Source organism: Rhineura floridana, chromosome 9, assembly GCF_030035675.1.
Source record: "Rhineura floridana isolate rRhiFlo1 chromosome 9, rRhiFlo1.hap2, whole genome shotgun sequence".
Lineage (NCBI taxonomy): Eukaryota > Metazoa > Chordata > Lepidosauria > Squamata > Rhineuridae > Rhineura > Rhineura floridana.
In genome coordinates, this window is record NC_084488.1 from 90,670,868 (window position 1) to 90,693,472 (window position 22,605).

The window sequence follows — 22,605 nt, forward strand, 5'->3', positions numbered from 1 at the left end:
AGTTGTACTTTATCACCAGCACTTTGAATTGTGTTCGGAAACAGGCTGGCAACTAACAGGGGAGTTGTTGTTGACTCATAGGTAGTTGTACGGTCCCTGTAACCCGCCCCAGTTAACATTCTGGCTGCAGCACATTGAACCAACTGAAGTTTCCGAACAGTCTTCAGAGGCAGCCCCACGTAGAGTGCATTACAGTAATCTAAGCGGGATGTAACTAAGGCATGTGTTACCGTGGCCAAATCAGACAGCTCAAGGAACGGGTGCAGTTGGCGCACTAATCTTAATTGTGCAAATCTTAATCTTAACTGCCACTGTATAAAGTAGAGGCAAGGCAGTGGGGAACAACACCAATGACAATAAATATTCTTATTCAAATCTCTTCCCTAAATAGGCATTGCTTACTTATTGACAGCGCTTAGTTATTCCTGAGACTGATGCGCTTTCACTATTTTGATGTGCCAATAGTGAGCAAGGAAGGCCCTTGGCAGCTTTCAGGGTATGGAAACATGGGCATCAGCAGCATGTGTCGTTCAGCGTGGTTAGGAAAGCAAATCCTCCGGACTGCTGCAAGCTCACACACACACACCCCACGCCTCTTCTTCCCTCCGTTGGAAGATTGCCTAGCTAGGAAAGCGAACTTTCAACAGGAATGAATGGACTTGGGGAGAGAGTCGTTGGGCACTAAGACCGCCGCGGCTTTACTCCCGCGCAGGGTGGGTTGCAGAAGCAAAAGAGGAGGAGAGATCTCCAGACACGAGAGGAGGTTATAGGAAGAGGAGAAAAGCAATGCTACAACAAGGATATAGCCGAGAGAGGTAGAGGCGGAGAAGAAAAGGAGAAGGTCGTGGTGGTGATACCTGACGAGACGCCCAGGAAAAGGAAAAGAGGGGGGGCCTCTCGCAGACACTGTATTTTCTTCCAGGCATAGGAAACCGTCCCCTCCAAAATCGGTCCAATGAACATGTCAGTGTTGACTTTGCAAGAATACGAATTTGAAAAGCAGTTCAACGAGAACGAAGCGATTCAATGGATGCAAGAGAACTGGTAGGTGACGGTGGCGGCGGCTCGCGGCGGGCGGGCTGTTTCGTGCAAGCCGGTGCTCTCCGGCTGTTAGCAGGCGTGCGTCTCTCTGTGATGTTCTCGCTCCGTGGCATGGATTCTAGCGAAGGAGGGTGTGGGGTGAGTCGTAGATGGGGGAAGGGGAGAGAGAGAATGCAGAGCGCCAAATGTGTTGGAGAAAGATGAGGCTAGCTCTGTGCGTCTGATGTACGTGCGCGCCTGTGTCAGAGCGGCATTCAGCTGCTGGTCTGCACATCGCGGATAGGTAATGCTTTCTGTGAATGGGTCTAGTGTCTGAAAACCTCGTAGGCTGAACAGGGACACCACTGTCTGCGGGCTCCTGCTGTTTATTTCAGCGCCAAAATTATATAATAGAGGACATCTCCCGAATTATTATTCATTCTTAGAAGCCAGCTGCTACCTATCCCCCCGTTCCTTCTGTTTTACACCGGGCTCTCCGTCTATTTCCCACCAGTTTCACCCCTGGCTTCGGTACCCTCACCCTCTCTTGTGACTCCTATTTGCACTCCGGGCCCTTTTCTCTCCCCTCAACCCCAAATCTCTCTCCCTCTCAGATGCAGCCGTTTCCCCTCGCTCCATGCACGTTCATCTCCTCCCGCCCCCTTTTGTGCGGATGGGAAGAAACTGGTAGAGGATGGCTCGTTTCTCGATCAATGCAAACAGCCTCCTCTTTTCGTTGCTAATAAAGAACACACACCCCTTCAGCATCTCTGTCTGGGGCTGGGATCGCTTTTGCCTTTCTGTATATCTGTGAATAGAAGCGCGAAGGACGTTTCAGTGGTGAGTTCGGGAGGAGAGGAGGGGACACGCTGTTTCTGCTGCCGGTTGCCTGGATGGCGGGGAGGGGCTAGGAACTTCGGAGCGGAGATGTAGTAGTGTTGGCCACATTCGGTGTTCACGTAAAGCAATAGTAAAAATTGGGGGGGGGGCACACATTGTGTATATTTTACATTTCCCGCTAACGAAGCTATTTACATCTTGCTTGACTAGAGTGTATTTCTCAGAGCTAGACTTTAAACTTGGATCGCCTTCGTTTTATGGCGCTCTCCCGCCCCGATCCCAAATCTGATCTCCATAGAGATCTCTTGCAACAATAAGGACTTAGAATGCCCTTGAGTTAAAGCGTTTCTGATGGGGCAGCCTTCTCGTCACGGGAGGGAGAATATAAAGTTTAACACCCCACTCTCAAAGAAAGGAGAAGGCCTGAAAACGCAGCTTCGTTTTGTGGCGAATCGGAGAGAGAAGCGGGGGAGGGGGATTTTTCCAGACAACTGCTGAGAGTATCCCCCAGGTCTAGCCCGAGTCGGCCCAGCGAGAACTCTGTATGCGCGCGCGCATCTTTCCTCGAACAAACACATGCCCTTGTGGGCGAATCAGTGGGGAGAAAGAGAGGGTGAAATGAGGTGACGCGAGGGGAGCCGCTGCGTGGACTGGGCTCAGTCCCAGAACCTATTTTTGAAACGCCGGGGAAAGGGGAAATTAAGAATAAGGGCGAATTCCTCTGCGCATGGGCAGAGCGCGTTCCCTACTGTAGTACGGACTGACCAAGGCCGCCCACACGCGATCTAAGATTTGAGGGTGAGCCCCGACATCTCTTGTCTTAGAAATGTAGTGCTAGATGGAGGAGGAGGATGGCTAAGAGAGTCCTCTTGCCTGGGTAGAAGGTGGCTGACGCCGATCGCGTGAGTTACTTCGTGGCCTCCCGGCCCCTCTTTGCTGCTGCAAGGAGCTGCCATCCTTCGCTCTTCCAGGCACAAACACGTGCCTACTTCCAGCCAGTTCACGCTCCCTCAGGTTTAAATCTTCCACCCCGCTCCGCCCCTCCCCTCCCCCCCCCTCCCCTCCCCCCTTAAGTAGGCCAGGGCTGCTGCTTTTGGGAGGAGTGTGAGCGCGCTTGCTAAGTACAGTAGCGGGTTCACCCCAGCGGCCTCCCGCGCGCCACCTCTCTGGTCATGCAACGTTGTCCTGCCCTAATCTGGGCTGCAATAGCAGCCGCCCGCGGGAGGTCAGGAGAGCGGTGGGGTGAGGTGCAGCCAGGACACCGTTGCAGAATGCACTGTGCCCATGCCCCACGAGCTTGTCAGCCCTGCTTGGGGTGAGACCGCCGCTCCTGAGTGGCACAGCAGGCTGGCAATCACGAGGCCTGGCGCTGCTCGCGCAAAAGATCCTTTGGACGCCTGGCACAGACTGGCCAGACGATCAATTTGGAACTCGACTCAGATGGGTTGCCAACTGGCTAGAAAGAAAGGAAGAGGTGTGGGAAACCCGTCCTGGCTTGTTTCTGGTCCCTTTTAACCGAGGTTGGATCAGTAGCTAGCAGGCGGCTACTTTTCAGGGCATGGAGGCTAGACGTGATCACCTGATGATTGTTGCAGGTCAAACGGCTGCCAAGGGGACAGCTCAATAAAAGGCATTTCTTGTCTGGGAGGTTATATATTCTCCCAAACGTCTCCCCCACCACACACTGTGTGCAAAGGTTTGGGAACAAAGAGTGGTTGTATCAAATGTTACTCATACTAAAAGTAATGGAAATGGACAGCCTTCAAGTCGATCCCGACTTAAGGCGACCCTATGAATAGGGTTCTCATGGTAAGCAATATTCAGAGGGGGTTTCCCATTGCCTTCCTCTGAGGCTGAGAGGCAGTGACTGGCCCAAGGTCACCCAGTGAGCTTCATGTCAGTGTGGGGATTCGAACCCTGGTCTCCCAGGTTGTTGTCCAACACTCTAACCACTACACCACACTGGCTCAGAGTAGACCCACTGAATTTAGAGGACATGACTGACTTAGGCCAATTCCTTTCAGTGGGTCTACTCTGAGTAGAATTCAGTTGGATACAACCCACACTGTTTAACTTTTAGCCAGCTCCTGCACTTTTCCTCCTTTCATCCAGCAGAAACTTCTTGCATGAGCAGCTGCCTTTTCACTTAAAGTAGTGTTGCAGCCTTTGCCAACCTGGTGCACCGGCTGGGGCTGATGGAAATTGTTGTCCAAAATGTTTGGAGGGCACCCAGTTGACAAAGGCTAGTGTAGGGCTTACCCCTTCTCTACCTTCTTCTTTCATAACTCTGCCACAAAACAAAACAAAAACCACCCTTAGACTTTATTTGCTCCGCCACTCTTCCAGCAGGATTGCAGGCAACAACAAACTTGAAAAAGAGGAAAAGCAGCTTTTTCTCCCACACGTGTTGCTCCAGGGTTCTTCGGGTGTGTGTGTGAGAGAGAGAGAGAGATCCCTTTATGTATTAATAAAATAAATCTACATTGTGCACCTCCAACACTCAAAAAGTTCCCAGGATAGCAAACAATATGAATACAGTAATAACAAAATATAGAATAATTTTTAAAAATGAAATAAATAATAATGAAGAAGCAATCTATCAAAACCAGTAAGAGCAGCTCTACATGGCTGTTTAAAAGGAAAGAAAAAAGTACAGTCCAAAAAGTAGTTCACTGACCTTCAGAACTCTCCTTTAGCAGTAAAAGGGGGGGACCTCAGCCTCCAGCATATTCTGCCACAAGCTCTTGCAGTCTTTAGTGCAGCCAGCAAGTGACAATGTTGCACGGAACTATCCAAATGTTATGTCTTTAAAACATTTATATCCCACCTTTAAAAAAAAAAAAAAGATAAGATGATGGAATTCTCATATCCATCTCTGTGCCCAACAGTCTCCCTGCCTGAACTGGTGGACATGGTCTCGGGAATGGTGTTGGTTTCACACTCTCATCTGCATTAGCTCAGGATTCCATGCCCTCCATGACAACTACACTTGATTTAGCTCTTGTTGGGCCTCTGCAGGGGTACAGGACTGATTACAATGGCCTGTGCTCAGACACTGATGGATCCAGATGGATTCCTAACTTCTCTGTGGGGGAGGATGAAGCCCTCATTGGGGCTTCATCCATCAGCTCTCAAACACCCTCTCCCCTGCAAGAGTTCAAGCTCAGAGGAGTTGGGGATGATGAAGTGACGGTGAAGATGGCTAGGGTGATGGTACCTTGTTTTGGTTTTAGGCTAACTAGGTTGCTTTTTATCTTTATATTGTGTTGGTTTTCCATTGATTTTGTATAAGCTGCCTTATGTACTTTTGTAGAAAAGTGAGATATAAATGCATTTATTGTTGTTGTTGTTGTTGTTATTAACAATAACACAACAACAATGCAACACAACAAAAACACCAACACAACACAACAAACAACATTAAATAGATGACGATGTGTGAGAAATTGAGCACAGGCAAGAGTTTGTTTTAGAGACTATTCTGGTTAAGATGAAAGCAAATAAACCGTCATTCTCCACTACCAGTTTGTCAGCACTGTGCCACCCAGCTTTTTTGAGTGGTTAGGGGTTTATTTCATCTGGCCCCTGTATGTGGAGTGGAGGAACTCTCAAAAGCCCACTGTGACCAATTTGTTTTAAAAACAATTGCTGATAGTTGTCCACATCAACTTAAACTTCACTTCACATTTAAACCAGGGTCAAAGAACATAAGAGCCTGCTGGATCAGGCCAATGGCCCATCTAGCCCAGCATCCTGTTCTCACAGTGGCCAACCAGATGCTTGTGGCCATAGCATTAGCTCATCCTATTTTGATGGATACATTTCAGTTTATTCAACCTGAGGATGTGGACTAGTTATTTGGAGGTTTGAGACTAAACATGAGCCTGTTGACCCTTGTCAACCAGACACTAGAGGAATGTCTGATTGGATGGCAAGAGTTGTTAAGCAGTAGTGAAACTTCACTGGGTCTTGCTGTTTTAGATTATTATAAGCCAGTTTCTAATTTGCCATTTCTTAGTAAGGTGCTCCAGTGAGTGGAGATGATTCATCTCCAGGGTTTCTTGGGTGAAACTGATTATTTGGATCTTCTCTATTCTGAACTGAGGTCTGGTTTTCCAACCAAAACTGCCTTGGTCACCTTGAGGGATGACCTTCCCTGGGAACTGAGTAGGGCAGGGGTGGGGAACCTGTGGCCCTCCACATGTTTGATTCCTGCCACCAGGCTATGCTAACAGGGTCTGATGGGAACTGAAGTCCAACAACATCTGGAGGGCCACAGGTTACCCACCTCTGGGCTAGGAGGAGCATGTCCTATTGGTTCTGCTGCTTTTTGATACCATCAGCCATGGTATTTTTCTGATCAGTAGAAGAGCTGAACTGGGAATGGGACTATATCTTATTCTAGAAAGGGTTGCATGCCCATTGAAAGACCAAGTCCATAGCTCGGGAGTGCTTCTGAACCTTACCTTATTCTTGAATAAAGCAGATCTGCCCAATGTCACACATACCATAGTCATATCCAGACTGGATTACTGTAATACACATGTTGGGCTGCTTCTGAGATTTTTTTGGAGCAAAATGTTGATTGATCTGCCCACTTTGCTGATCATATCATTCCCATTTTGTTTCATCTGTGCTGGCTTCCAGTTTATTTCTGAGCACAATTCAAATAGCTGGTGCCAAGCTATAAAGTTCTAAATGGTTTGGGACCAGGATGTTTGAAGAATCATCTCATCCTATCTACTCATTGAATTCAACATTTGCAGTTATCCTTTGTGCCCCATCATTTTCAGAACCACGATTGGTTAGGGGGAGGGCTGTTTCTGTTTTGGCCCCCAGGTTGTAGAACCCACTCCCTAGAGAAGATCCATTGCACCCCCACCTTTGTAAAGCTTCATTTATTGCTAAGTCTTTAATGGGAGCTGAAGTTCTGTTGCTTGTGTTTTTATACTGAGTTGCTTTAACTTGCTATTGGTTTTAATGTATTTAATGTACTATATTGATTTTACTAATTTGAACTGTGCTTATTTTAACTTCAACTATTTTATTTTTGTGTTATGTTTTGTTTTGTAAGTTGCTTTTTAGATTATTTCATAAAGTTGTATATAAATAAAGGTGTATGAGAGTGCAGAGGACCTCATAAGAGTCCCTTCATTCGCATAGGTGGCATTTCTGGCCTTGCTTCGTGTTTCCTTCTTTACCATTTCCAGTACTTAATCTTTAAAAATGGGAATAGCTGGTGATTAGGCATCTTTAGATTATCGTGCCACTCAAAACTGCTTCCTCCTAATCTTGGATACATGCATGCTAAGTCTGGCTGCATCCACACTATACACTTAAAGCACTATGATACCACTTTACCAGTCATAGCTTCCCCCAAAGAATCACAGGAACTGTACTTTGTCAAGGGTGCTGAGAGTTGTTACGAGACCCCTATTCTCCTCACAGAGTTATAGTTCCCTGGGAAGGATTGCTTGTTAAACCACTCTGAGAATTGTTGCTCGGTGAGGAGAATAGGGGTCTCCTGACATCTGTCAGCACCCTTAACAAACTACAGGTCCCAGGATGCTTTGGAGGAAGCTATGATAATTGAAAATGGTATCATAGTGCTTTTAAACATATAGTGTGGAAGTGGCCTCAGTTGTGAGAAGGAAGGGCACTTTACACAGACTTCAGAGCTGAAAACAAGCACCAAAAACATCATGGGTTTAAGCTCACCCAAACTACCATAGGGTTTAAGCACCACATCTCCACAGGCTGTGTCCACCATTTGCTTTTAAGCCAATCCCCACTCACCCCACCCCACCCCCACATGTTGAGCAGTACAGAATGATATCAAGGTCATCCTCAAAGTGGATATATTCATGTGCCTGGGAGCCATACAGTAATTGCTTTGGAACATAGCCGCATAGCACTCATGGAGGAGGCAGTTGCTACAGCATGACCAGCCATTCAGAATTGCATGAAAGTTGTGGAGGTGATGTGCAAATAGGACCTTTTCCTCCAGCATGGAAGCTGCTTTCTTTTTGTGAAACCTCACACTATAGAATAAGTGTACCAGGTCCACATAGGTGGGGCAGTTAAGTGGGTTGTTTTCAGATGTTGCTGAGTGGGAGGATAATGATCACATGGGAAAGTCCTGCAAAATTGGCCCTGCCCATGCGTATGTAGATGTGTGGGCTTCCTGAATGGAGAAGCAGATCCCAGGTTGTTGATAAGAGCTTGGGCATCTACCTTCCTCTATGGTTACAGGTGTTACTTGCCAAACTTCAAAGTGAGGATCCTATGATTCCCTGTCATAATTTTATTTATTTATTTATTTAATTTCATTTATAAACCGCCCATAGCCAATGGCTCCCTGGGCGGTGTACAACATACAATAATACAATAAATGAACAAAATCACAGATAAAAATACAAATTCATAATAACACTAAATGATATTAGCATAGCTAAAACATTAAAACAGTAAAATACATAGAAATATATTAAAATGCCTGGGAGAATAGGAAGGTTTTAGCCTGGCGCCGAAAGGATAGCAGCGTAGGCGCCAGGCGTACCTCCTCAGAGAGACTGTTCCACAATTCGGGGGCCACCACCAAAAAGGCCCTAGATCTTGTCATTACCCTCCGAGCCTCTCGGTGAGACGGTACTCGGAGGAGGGCCTTAGATGTCGAACGAAGTGTATGGGTAGGTTCATAGCGGGAGAGGCGTTCCATCAAATATTGCGGGCCCACACCGTGTAAGGCTTTATAGGTCAATACCAGCACCTTGAATCTGGCCCGGAAACAAATCGGCAACCAGTGCAAACGGGCCAGAATAGGTGTAATATGTGAGGACTGCTTGGTCCTCGTCAGACTTAAGAAATTGTATCTGTTACAAAATAGGCAAGTGAATGTCTGTGGTCATACAGTTTAGCCCAGCTGTTTGTATCCACTCTCAGTTTAATTTGTAAAATGAGGCTTTGCCAGTGCTCAAGCCTGCACAGAGGCTGGCCTACCTTTTGTGATGGACAGATACTTTGAACCTTTATTAGCTGCATGACAGAAACCAACAAGTAATTCCCCGCCTTTTCCTCCATGACAGGAAAAGCTGTGCTTTTTCCATGTGATTTCTGGCTGCAGTGAAGCTATTAAACACAAACAGATCCCTGCCCATAAAAAAGGTGGCAACTCAGAATGCTGCCAAGGCCTCTGGCATAGAAACCTGACTCTGCCACCAGTTTTAGGTGTCTTCCACTTTTTAGACCTTCCTAAGTGAATAAGCCATTAAAAATAAAAAGCCTAAGCTTCCAGCTTAGGCCACGAGGCATATGCTAGGGACTGGCAGTTATTGTTCTCTGGTGCAGAGAAGATATGTTCTGTACATATTCATAAAGACTTTGCCAGCTTGCAGATAGCAAAGAAAAACAGTTTCACCATATACAGAGCTGGGCACCAGTGCACATCACTTTCCAGAATGGAGTCTGACATCAGCAACTCTTAGGTGAAATAAAAATCCGGTTCTTCTACGGTTGAAAGTGACCTGGCTCTGTAAGCCTATCAGAGAAATATGGTATAATCAGACTGTCAAATAGGCAGTTTCCTTTAGCAGGAAAGACTTTTATGGAAATAGCATAAATGTACCACTTCACTGTGAACTACTGAAAACAGATGCATCTTGGCTTGTTCTCTCAGCCCCTCCTCTCCAACTCCGTCCACATCCTTGCCCCCCCCTGCTTTTCTGCACCCCAGTGTCATCTCTAGTTTTTGTAACTTAGCATTATCTTTAACTTTCTCTGCTCGAGTCTATTGCCCACCTCCATCCTTGTTCTTCATATGGCACGGTGCTCTTGAGTCTGTTGCCCATCATCTGCACTTCCTCTCTCCACACATTTCCAATGCTTACACATTTATACTCCAATTTGTGTCTCATTTGTTCTCATTTTCAGCATCTGCCTCGTTCTTTCTTTATGGCCAGCTATCCTGTGTCTGCCCATCCAGTGGTGGCTGATGTCCATTGGGACTGGTGTGGAGGAATCCAGGGAGCCCAAACAGTATGGGTAGCCAGAGTCAATGACTGGCGGAGCCAGCTAATTCCAGTTTTGTCCCTCTCCTCTCCTCTGCTGAGTTCTGCAAGGGCAACACTGAGATTAAGAATGAGGAGGAAGCTCCTGAGCTGGTTGTAAGTATAAAAGGGTAGGCAGGTAGAGTCTGGCTGAAGGCAGACTGTGGTTAGTGGGGCTATGCACTGTACCCATCTCTGCTTTTTTGTTTGTTGCACCAACAAACTCTTTGATTGTTACATCCATTTTAGAGGTGAGAGAAGGGTTATTACCACTATCATTCATTTCCCCACAACTCTTTGTCTAGGCCTCTTTTTCCTATACTTATAGTAAGCATTTTCTCCAGTTCTCACCAATAATAGTTGAATAGTGGTTGAGAGCTGGACGAGGAAAAATATCCAACTCTCATTTTAGGCTCACTATGATAAACATTCCATTATCTGTTGGGTGACTCTTTATACAGTTTTCAGTGTGACCTTTGAGACTTCTTGGAAAGTAACACAACGGAAGCTATGTGTGGACGCTATCCTCTGCCCCTTTACTGTCTGGATGATAAGGAAGGTTAGCTTTGGAAGGTTGCAGAAATCCTGGTTTTGATGCTGTTGTTGTCTGATGCTTCCTATAAGAGTCTTGGATCTTTGTAGGGTAGGAGCAATATACAGTATGCTGTGCTTCATGCTGCTCAGTGAAAGGAAAAATAAAAAAACTTCAAGCTTGTGCATAATTATTTGTGATATTAATGTTTATCACCATATGAAATTTGCAGCTACTCTTTAGTGATTGCTTATATTTTAAATTTTATCCCCCCCTTTCCTTCAGTGAGCTTGTGCTTGAGGTTTCTCAGTATTTTCTTAGGTGTACTGATCCAACTCAGACCTATGTAGCTCCAATTAAGAAATTCATATAAGGAATATCTGATCTTTCAACTGTTTTGGGGATGTGGTTCAAAGCGAATTTTATTGATGTCAATAACATATCAATATGCAACATTGTGTTTAGTTCTAATACTATGCAGTATCATGTCGATAGCATATTTACATGCAGTTCTTTTTGATAACTAGGTTATTTTATTAAAAACTAAGACATCAGATACTGTGACAACCAAGAATATGTTTAGCTGATTGAAATAGATTACTGTACTACATTTACTGGGCAATACATGCTATGTTCCAGGAAATTTAATGTGTTAGCGTACAAATATTATTCAATACAAATGTAGAAATATTATTCATTATGAAGGTGGCTCAGCATGTAAACTCAATCAACTCCAATGATGCTTTATGGTCTACTGAAGAGTATGATTTATAACTCTGTATTTTCAGCTAGGCTATGATGTGTATATTTAGTGATTGACCTTGGAGGGGTCATTGAACTGCCTCTGCTTCTCTCCTTACCTTGAGAAGGATTAATTTCTTAATGTTTCTGGAACACTCTGTAAACATGAAAAATACAGAATTTGGTGGTGTGTATTAATAAGAAGGATCCACAACCTTCATTATAAAATCCCTTGGGTATCTTAATTTGTTGCAGAAGTTTACCTGCTGGGATCCTAATAATGGCAAGCTCTTGCTGTCTGGCCTCATGGGGGAAATTAACACTTTTATGACCATTTATTCTAGCTTCAGGTATTAAATCAGTGGCAGGTCTGTGTCAATGTATAGCTCTGTGTACTTTGTTAAAAATTGAAAATGGATTGCCTTCCAGTCGATCCCGACTTATAGCAACCCTATGAATAGGGTGCTCATGGTAAGCAGTATTCAGAGGGGGTCTACCATTGCCTTCCTCTGAGGCTCAGAGGCAGTGACTAGTCCAAGGTCACCCAGTGAGCTTCATGGCTGTGTGGGGATTCGAACCCTGGTCTCCCAGGTCATAGTCCAACACCTTAACCACTACACCAGGTCCTAGTAAATCAAACCCTCAACTTTCATTTCATAATGCTTTAGGTTGCTTTAGAAAATGGAATGAAAGTGAGGCTCTGGAGATGTTTGCTAAATTCCTTGAAAGTACTGGGAAGATCTAGGGAAGATCATAGTAAACTGTTCCCTCTACCTCAGTATTTACACTGAGTCTCCAGCGTTTTAGGGATGGGAAAGGCTCCCATCTACCTCGAGATGGCAGGGATAGAACCTGGAACTTTCTGCATGCAAAGCATGTGTTCTATCATTGAACTGCATCCCTTCCCAACTTCTATATGGTTAAGGGTTGCTTATTTTTCAGACACAAAGTTTTCACCACCACCACCCTGAAAAAGATTGCATTAACCAAGTGTGCAATCCTATGTATGTTTCCAATAGTAAGCACTATTGAACTTAATGGAGCTTAATGTACTGTAAAATTATTATTGCCACCCATGGATTGTGGGGAAGGGTTGAAGAGATGACGCTGCTCTAGGCACATAGGCTCTCCCCATGGTGCGAAACCCTGATCATGCCAAGTTTAAAATCACAGGCTGCACCTATGCATGTAGAGCATACTTCCCTCTTCAAACCTCCCCTGCCCCCCAAAAAACATGGATGGCATAACCCTTCCCCAACTGAGTTAGAAGATTTTACCTATGTATTTAAACGTCTAGTCTGCCCTTCCTCCCAAAGGAGCCCTCGGCAGCAAACAACCAAATGGCAAAACAGTACACTTTTTTTTAAAAAACAAGTAAAGATAAATTACTTACAGTTGTGGTACATCAGGAAATGTGATTTATATTAGCAAAACAAAACACCCTGCTTGTGTTAAATGGTATTGATGTGATTATGCTTTAAAATGTGGGAGACATATGCAGAGCTGGCCCTATCATTAGGCAGAGTGGGGAGGATGCTGGAGTGTGGGAAGCAATTGTGAATTGTTGGAGGACAGAAATATGTAGGCCAAGCAGCCTCTCCTGTGTTCCCTAAACTAGTCTGCTTCCCTCAAGAGGATGCTGGCCCATTGTGAATGGTGGAGTAAGATCCACCTGTCAGTCTGGTCAGCTTCTGCATGTGGGATTTGCTTGGGGTTAGGTGGAGTGAACTGTCTTGTCCTTATCTCAGACAACAAATGTCTTGGTCCCTTCCTAGGTATCTGGAGCAAACATGACATATTTTAAAGATACTATGGAGTCATATTACTGTTTTGCAACCATCACAACTATTACCTGATATGATTAAGTGTGTCAATTAGGGATTCAGTAAGATCAGTCAATCAGATATCTTTGGATTTAAAAAAAACTCCAGTAGCAGGTAGCAGTTTTAATACAGGTATTTTTGAAAATTATGAATTGCAGGTGCCCATCTTGAAAGCCATTTTCCATCTCACTCATGAAGGATAGAATGCATCTTGTAACTTCATGTGGGGAAAAGCATATTTTGTTTTTAGATGATGTATACAAATGTATATATGTGGAGTCTGAACTGAAGACAACTCAATTTTGCTCAGCTTTTGCATGTGATTAACCACCAGGATAGCATTTAAGACCACCTTCCTGGGCAGTAAAGTGTTCTCAAGCTCTGGACAGGATCGTTGCCGTTTATTGGTCCTTCCTAGGCAAGAAGAACTATAAAATGCTTCCTGTTTGGGCTAGAGATTTGCTCGGGCAACAACACTCTTTTTCTCTAAGGTATTCAGGCTTATTCCTCTGTTCTGAGGCCTGGCTTGACCCCCCTCAACTCTGACTAGGGATGGAAAGATCTATCAGTTTTGGTTTTCTCCATTTCTCATTTTTCTAATCTTAAATTCAGGTCTCCACATTGCTGCAGCTAGTTGCCGATTTTTTTTTTTTTTAAAAATCTTAATGGAAATTCTTTAGCATTTTTGTGCAAATTTCTACTAATCAACACATTGTATACAGATTTGACTAATGTATGCATTTTTGCAAGTAATGTCTCCTAATATAATGCATTTTTGTATGCCATTTTCACTAATATTTTGCCACCCTGAGCTCCTGGTGGGATATAAATATACTACTACTAATAATATATTCATTTTTATGTAGACTTTCCCCTAATATATGCATATTTGTAAATATTGTTTGGTTAGAGTACTGCATCGCAAAATTCAGATCAGTGTAAATTTCAAAGGATGGCTGTGTTTTGGTTCTCATATTATTTTGGAAGTGTGAATTTGATAGATTTGGCTTTAAATGCAAACTGAATCAAATTTCTTCCCCATCCCTAACTCTGACTCTCCCCTCCCTCTCCCCTGGCCCAACTTCTGGTTCCCAGTTCTTGATTCTGTTTTGACAGCTACCTTTACAGTTCAGCCTTTGCCACAGGACAATGTAGAGGAAGGAAGGAATTAGATTATGAACATGAGGAACCCATATTCAAATTTCTGTGATGCTGACCAGATGGCATTAGGGAAATCACAGCCTTGCGAGCATACCTACACACAGGATGGCTGTAAAGATAAAACTAGTGTGGACCAATGCTTTTGCATATTGAAAAGCGTTAGAGGAGGAACAATAATAATGATGAAAAGTTCTGTTGTAACATGCCTTATTGAAGCAAATACAAGTTATACTTGCCAGGCATATTAGCATCAAACAGTTTCTAGTCTGTCTTCCTTGAGGCCAAGGACACACTGATGATCTAGTGAAATACAACAGGAGTTAATGTGGCAAAAAAGAAAAGGGGGGGGAAGGAGCCTTCTGTCCCTAAATGCAAGCAATGTCATTGTTGATGATGATGAAGATGATAAATTTTATTTCCTGCCCTTCCTCCCAGAAGGAGCCCAGGGCGGCAATCAAAACTCTAAAAACTCTCTAAAACATCTTAAAAACAGACTTTAAAACATATTAAAACAAATCTTTTTTTAAAAAGTGTTAAAAACATCTTTAAAAGCATTTCCGACACAGACTGGGATAAGGTCTCTACTTAAAAGGCTTGTTGAAAAAGGAAGATCTTCAGTAGGCACCGTAAAGATAATAGAGATGGTGCCTGTCTAGTATTTCAATGTAAATGTACTGCCTTCAAGTCGATTCCAACTTATGGAGACCCTATGAATAGGGTTTTCATGAGGCTGAGAGGCAGTGACTGACCCAAGGTCACCCAGTGAGCTTCATGGCTATGTGGGGATTCGAACCCTGGTCTCCCAGGTCGTAGTCCAACACCTTAACCACTACACCACAGGGAATTCCAAAGGGTTGGTGCCTCAACACTAAAGGTCTGCTTCCTCTGTTGTGAATAATGGGCCTTCTGCAGAAGGCCCTTACCTGCAGAGCACAGTGATTGACTGGGTATATAAGGTGTAAGACTATCTTTCAGGTATCCTGGTCCCAAGCTGTATAGGGCTTTGTACACCAATACCAGAATCTTGAACTTATTGTTTAGTAAAGGTCTGATCCAACTCCTGCTCCTGTCAGGGGGACTGTGTTGATCGCAGTTGATTGTGCCCTGAACCTTCAGTTTCACATCATGATTTGTATTGCCATGGTCAGCTATCTTATTGTAGAGACAGAGGACAAACTGTATTTGGGGATGCCACATACTGATGAATATTTCAAAGAAATGGCATTTCCTCAAAGCATATCACAATTTTCTTGAAAATTAAGGGAAGCCTGGTCAATAAAATAGGAAACAGTTTCTTCTAAAGAGGAATAAGTAATTATCCACCTGAAATTTTGTGCAGGATATTCTAACACACACACCCCATGTCACATTTTCAATCCTACTCCCATTTACATATATTTTTGTCTTCTTTGCCTTCTTGACCAATAGCATAGATATATCCCCATCTTTCCAAACAGCTTGGAAATACAGTACCTAAGTCCCCCCAGAGGAAGAACATGGGACAACAATGTGTGTATTATGATAAAGAACCCCAATTAATTATTAACAAATATTTGATATAGCAAAATCTCCTACCTTTAGATCAGCCCTTCCTCTGACTCTTTTGTTCTACTCCAGTTGGAATGCTTTTCTTATTTTATAATTGTCATGGTTATCAATTTTTAAGATTGTATATTCTATAATTGTAGCCCACCTTGAGACCTGATGATTAAGGGCAGGTAAGAAATCTTATTAAATAAATAAATATGATTAGTCTTTGGTGCTGCTATAGTTCAGTGCAAGGATTTCTGTTACCAGCAGAAAGTAGCTCCTGGTAATGTGGTTCAGTGAAGTCAGAGGATAAAATTTTATCAGCGCAAACACCACAGTTTCTGTTTTCTGTGGAACATCCCCAAATGGATTTTAAAACAGCATCAAAATACAATCTTATTTGGCAGCCTTTTTTGTTGTTGTTTATACAATCTCTTCTGAAAACTACATGTTTTCACAGAGATAAAGAGTAATACAAGTGAGACTTGCAACAAAATGTTGTGGTTTGGAGTGCTTCTGTTCAGTGTCCCATGCCCTCTTCCAAGATACTCCAGTTCGACATCCACCCCCCATCCTTTTTTTCTCCCTCCAACAGTTATTCAGTGTGCCAAGTCCATTGAGCATGCTCAGTCCTCATTAGGCTGCTTTGGATTGGGGGGTAGTACTACTGCAAACCCTCTTAAAAATATATCTGCTTTTTTGTTTTGTTTTTACCCTCTGTTTTTAACTGTACATTGCCTTGAGATGCTTGTGTAGAGGACAATTAATAAAATAATAACAACCCTGAAAAAAGCATTCCACATTGCAACATTTTGCTGCAGGTTCCACTTGTGCTATCTGAACCTGATGGGATATTTTGTCACAAACAACGGCAACAACAAAATAGATGAAAATTATCATGTCCAGCTACTGGGGCCAGGGGGAAGGGAAATGCCACATATTACAAAAGTTACATTTAGAGCAAATAACACACCTGGTAAGATTATATGCCTCACCTCTCAACCTGACAACATGGCAAGTGTAACAGCTGGATGAGGCCTAAGGCTGGACTAGCAGCATCTAGCAGCAGCAATATAGGAAGGTAGAAGGATTTGGCGGTGGGAAAGTTGGGGGAGTTAGAGGAGCATCTGTCCATGCAGAAACTGGCATTCAGTGCCACTTCATCCTCTATCCATTTCCTTGTGTGCTGGGCCTTCTGCTTGAGACTGCAAGCGTGCAGGCAAGGATCTTGCCTGCTCTGTGTTGAAACTACCTGGCTGGTGCACATGCTTAATACTGTTGTTGCTATTGGCAAGCGGCAAGCAAGAAATAGATTGCAGGCTGAGTAATGAGACATGGGAAAGTAGGTGGTTGACAGTAAGTCCAATGTCTTACAAATACCACCTTAGCTTAGCCTTCCTCCTCCGTGTTTTCAGCACTTTTTAGTTAGCTTGGGATAAGATTATAAACCTATTACCTTTGGGGATTGCTTTTTCAAATACCCAGAACACCTCCCATTTTTCTTTTACTTTCTTCAATCAAACATTCAGCATAGCAAACGCCTCTGCAGAACAATCATCTTCTCTAACTTTATCCTTTTACCCAAAGTTTAGTCATGCAGTTGATCTAATTGTACTTCCTGCAGAGAGTGAGCTACGCACAGTGTGCATACAGTAAACATACACCATCCTCGTCGAAAGGGGCTGTTAAATAGATTCTGGAGCTATTCTTCAGATAAACAGCTGTGGAAGTGTCAAAAACTGGTCGGTGACTGGAAAATTGGGGGTTTTTTTATAAAAACCCCAACAAGCCATTAAACAAGCAACAACATCCCACTTTCCTTTTATTTGTACAGACTGCCGGGTTTATGCTATCAGCAGTAAATGACAATCACTCCCCTTGTAGTGGCCCAGCCAATAATATTTGTCATCTGATGTCTGCTGATGCAGGACACACCAATGGGAGGCCTGTGCTGACTGTTCATAGAGTGTGAGGTTATATCATCAGAAGATGCTTTTTTTCTTTTTCTTTTTTGCTTAAATGCCATGAAAACTTCACTCTTTTGCTCTTAGAACATCTATACAGCATTCAGTATAGCTTTGCCCTGTTAAGCTGTCTTTTGAAAGACAAATTTGTATTTGGATTGGTATATTTGTGACAGCTCTGAAACTGTTTGCAGTTTCCTTTTTCTTTGCTCTCATTTAACATAAGATCAGAGTTATTGAGACAAACAAAAACTATACATAGTGACATGTAAGCTTGCTTTATGTAAGTGTACTACAGAGGAGTTTTCCAGAAAATCTTGATCCACAACAACTTCCAAAAGATTTTGTTTTAAGGCAGTCTTTAAATAATTGTAAATATTTGATTCAAAAGCCTAGCCTAAAGCATTATACCTATAGCATTCTTTAGAAACACACACACACGAGCAAGCTGTTGGTTATTCCATTGTAGCACTTTGTTCTAAACCAAGTCACCTTAGCAAAAAATATTTGAGTATTACTGCTTTGAGTATTATTTTAATAGAAAATGGGAAATTATTAAAAAGAAACAGAATATCCTTGATTTTACGTGCTTAGATGGCAAGAGAAATTTAATTAGATATCAAAATTTAATCTTCACATTTATTTTTCTCTGTACAATAGAGCAAACCCTTTCTTATCCTTTTCCTAATTTGGATACTGCTGTTTCCTGGATCGATAGCAGAAATGTCAAATCTTTCTAATTTTCATGCATAGAGAGTTGGGATAATTCCTGTTGTTTTAAGCTTGAAGTTGGGCAAAATAAATTGCTGGTAATACAACTGGAATACTGAATATGGGAAGGATATGGATAAATATTTTATCAATTTTTTACTTTTATTGTATAGTTGGTGGCAGCCAATCTTGGATATAAATCAGGGCAATCAGGGCTCTAATTTAAATCACTTTGTTTATTTATTTGCAGAATGTATAACCTGCCATTCACTAAAAGGAATACATACATACATCATTAAAACAAGAACTAAATAACAACAAATGCTTGTCATCATCCATAGCCACCCTGCCCCAGCATGAAGCGCACTGCAAGAGGAGCACCTTCACAGCATTCAACTGACTTGCTTTCTGTAACTCAGCTTTTTTTTAATGGTAACCTATTTAGACTCATTTGCAATTCAGTTCTCAAGTCCAGAAGGCTTACTACTGCATGCAGAAAGAATTATTGTACCATACAAGGTGAAAGTGAAAAGGAATAGGTAGGGAACAGGATACCTGCAAAGCACTTCACTCAGATTAATCATTTAGCTCATTTTCTGACACTGTTGTTTCTGACAAAAGAGGCTCAGGTATCACTTTCTGATTGCTCAGATCACTATTTGGAGGATTGGGAATATGTTAAATATGTTGTCAGTCTGAGTTTTGCCCTCTTCCCTCCTCTGCTCTCACATACTGTCTTCCTCCATTTTCTAGTTTCCTATAAACATAGTTTGCCATGACACCTCAATCACTTTTCTATGGTTAGCGCGAGCCTCGTACTAAGCATAGTTGCCCAGTTTATAGAAATTTATAAACTGCCCTTCATCCAAAAATGGTGTATAAAAAAAATGAAAATATGCAAATACCACATAAAACATAACCAGTAATACAATAAAATTAAGAGGAATAAAACCAGCCAGCTAGCTAAAAAATACCGTAATCTAAAATGCCTGGGCAATAAAAGGCAAACTGCAAATGTTATGGCAAACTACAGTTAGAGAAACCTGAAGATGGTAGAGAAAATTGGTGAAAGAGAGGGAAGGAGGGAGTGCATGGATCTGCTAGTCCACAAATTTGCTTAATAGATTATAAAAGCCACCTGTCAGTGGCTAGTGTGCATTCTTGTGGCAAATCATCCCATAAATTGATTTTATATTGAGTGAAGAAGTACTTTTGGTTTAGTTTGTCCTGAACCCACTGCCAAGCAGCTTTTGAGTTCTTGTACATGCCAGTCATGTAATATGCGTGTGCTACAGGGATCATGCTTACAGTTGATAGTCATGATCATTGTGCCATGAGATTCCCACCATGTTATAGTAGCCTTCAGTAATCTGGTGTCCTCCAGATGTTTTAGATGTATAGCTGGTTCCAAAACATCTGGAGGGCCCCAGATGCTCCTGGGCTACAGTTTACCCCATCCCTGACCATTGGCCATGCTGGGTGGGCTAATGGAAATTGTTGCTTAGGACAGAACCAGTTGTTTCAGCATCCCATTGCACATAGGACATTCTACCATTATTAAAGGATCGTGACGTTGGTTTCTGGCACACCCACCAAAATATATTCTTTTTAAGTTGGTGGACCCATTGCTTATCTGATTCTACTCTACCTGTATTTACATGAGAGGATCAATCCTATATCAGTGAAACTCACACACTGGGAAAAGGCCATTGTTTTCAGTGGTTTAAGACGATACTATACTATTAGCAGAAACCAGTAATGATTTGAAACGAATGCTGATGAAAGTTAAAGAGGAAAGCACAAAAGCAGGACTACAGCTGAACGTCAAAAAGACTAACGTGATGACAACAGAAGATTTATGTAACATTAAAGTTGACAATGAGGACATTAAACTTGTCAAGGATTATCAATACCTCATTAACTAAAATGGAGACAATAGTCAAGAAATCAGAAGAAGGCTAGGACTGGGGAGGGCAGCCATGAGAGAACTAGAAAAGGTCCTCAAATGCAAAGATGTATCACTGAACACCAAAGTCAGGATCATTCAGACCATGGTATTCCCGATCTCTATGTATAGATGTGAAAGTTGGACAGTGAAAAAAGCAGATAAGAGAAAAATCGACTCATTTGAAATGTGGTGCTGGAGGAGAGCTTTGTGCATACCATGGACTGTGAAAAAGACAAATAATTGGGTGTTAGAACAAATTAAACCAGCACTGTCACTAGAAGCTAAAATGATGAAACTGAGGTTATCATACTTTGGACACATAGTGAGAAGACATGATTCACTACAAAAGACAATAATGCTGGGAAAAACAGAAGGGAGTAGAAAAAGAGGAATGCCAAACAAGAGATGGATTGATTCCATAAAGGAAGCTACAGACCTGAACTTAGAAGATCTGAACAGGGTTGTTCATGACAGATGCTCTTGGAGGTCGCCGATTCATAGGGTCGCCATAAGTCGTAATCGACTTGAAGGCACATAACAACAAGATTGTGCAAATACAGAGTTCAATTACTGCCTCATCCTTCACCCCCCCCTTCTTCTTGATTCCTGGGCTCCCATTTGACAAATAGAAATTCAACAGGTCAGGATTTTGTCATGAAGATGCAGTGATGGGCAAAGCATCACTTGTTGCACTTGTGCTTGTCATATAGCTGATAAAGGCATAGGTGTCATCCTAGAAAAAATGTCACAATACTAAGTATAAAACAGGGCATAAGCATGCCAATCCTTATATTTGTGTCAGCATTATTTATCCTGTTAGCACCATGGTGATAATCTTATCTTGTTACCCATTATGATTAATGTACTCTTGCATATGCATTCTTAGATTTGTATTGCAAATATTTTAATGTAACTGTTAGCCCATGCCCATTTCCCAATGCTTGAGGTTGGCAAGATGTTACCAGAGACAAAAACAATAAAATGCCAGTGACAAAGAGAACTTCTACAAAATCCAGATATAACCATCAGACTAAAGTTAAAATGTACTAAAAGACTGGGCTTCACCTAGTACTGGAATGGCAGCAGTTGGAACCAGGCAAGCCTCCGTGGGGAATAAGTTCCAAAGGCCGGCCCCCACAGCAGGCAGCAAGTCCCTTTCCTGCTTTGCTTGTGCTCTGTGTTAGGCCTCCACAGTTTTTGACTTCACAAATTGAATTCAACCCACTTGCCACAAATGTTGGCCTGCCTGTTATTTGAAAATCCACATTTTTGCAACCCTAGGCAAGGAGTAAATGAAAAAAAGGATGCTTATATTTGCCCCCTATTTGAACACCATCCGTTGTTGCTGAGTTGCCTTGGGAGGCCTCAAGCTATTTCAGCCGTTGCACTTTGCAGATTTTCAGCCACTGCATCATCTTGTACATTCCATTAGAGCAAGAGTTGAGTGCAGGCTTCCATCTTCACTCAGCATGACAGGTGTGGTGCTACACTCTGTGTTGTGTGATGAGCCCCATCTTTTCACCAAAATGTTGAGCTGCAGGGCTGGGTGGAGATTGTCCCAGTCATTGTGCAGCAGTCCCTACCCTCTCCTCAGGTCCTCAAATTTGGGAGGAAAGGTGGATCTTATTCAGTGATGTAGTTGTGTGGGGGCTCTGGGGGGGGTCTTAGTCCCTTTACTTTTTAAAGAGCAGGGTCCCAGTAGGGTCCCTCCATCTCCAGCATGCTATAAATCAATCAGCATGAATGGGGAGTTTGTCAGCTATGAGAAGAGTCTTCTAACATGCTTCCTTATCCTTTCCTGCTGATTGGAACAAATCAGAGTAAAAGGAGGTGAGTCAGCCACTGAGAAGGCTCTTATTGGCTCCTAGGACTGTCTGTTGTTCGAAAAGGCATTAATAAGGTTCTCAATCTCAACTGTGCAGCAAAAAAGAGGGGAGAGGGGGCATGGCTGTGACTAATGTGAAGAGACCCTGCACTTCTGAATTTGCCACTATGCTACTGGTCTTGTTCGTATAAAGCACTGTTGAGGTGCCTCCAGCCTCTTAGCTGCACAGCAGCCAAAGGAACAGGCTCCCGCCATCTATCTAGCTCCAGAGCCACTTCTTTGGCTACAGTATAGCTGAATTGCCCTGTCATTCCCCCCGCCCCAAAAAATGTCTCCAGCTCCAAACTTGGCACTGAGGTGGGGAGCAGTCAGGGATTGTCCCTGACTTCATACAGCGACAAGGGGAGGGTCAGACGCCTGGCAACTAAATTTTTTGCTTTGGTCACCAAAACCAGTGTTGGTTGC

At 42.9% G+C, this 22,605-nt stretch overlaps 1 protein-coding gene across 5 annotated transcripts in view; it reads left to right on the plus strand.

Moving 5' to 3' along the window:
• ELOVL6 (ELOVL fatty acid elongase 6) overlaps positions 1 to 22,605 on the plus strand; it is a 120,435-nt gene that overhangs the window by 16,138 nt on the left and 81,692 nt on the right. Inside the window, exons 1-2 of one of the 5 annotated variants that reach the window (XM_061585393.1) lie at positions 702 to 1,044; positions 9,790 to 10,022. The exons of 1 other annotated variant lie outside the window; for it this stretch is intronic. In XM_061585393.1, coding sequence (XP_061441377.1) covers positions 1,027 to 1,044; positions 9,790 to 10,022 — 251 coding nt within the window. In that variant the 5' untranslated portion in view covers positions 702 to 1,026. Of the gene's footprint in view, positions 1 to 701; positions 1,045 to 2,588; positions 2,659 to 9,789; positions 10,023 to 22,605 lie in introns of those variants that run through there. 3 more of the 5 variants (XM_061585394.1, XM_061585395.1, XM_061585397.1) reach the window with 3 other exon arrangements.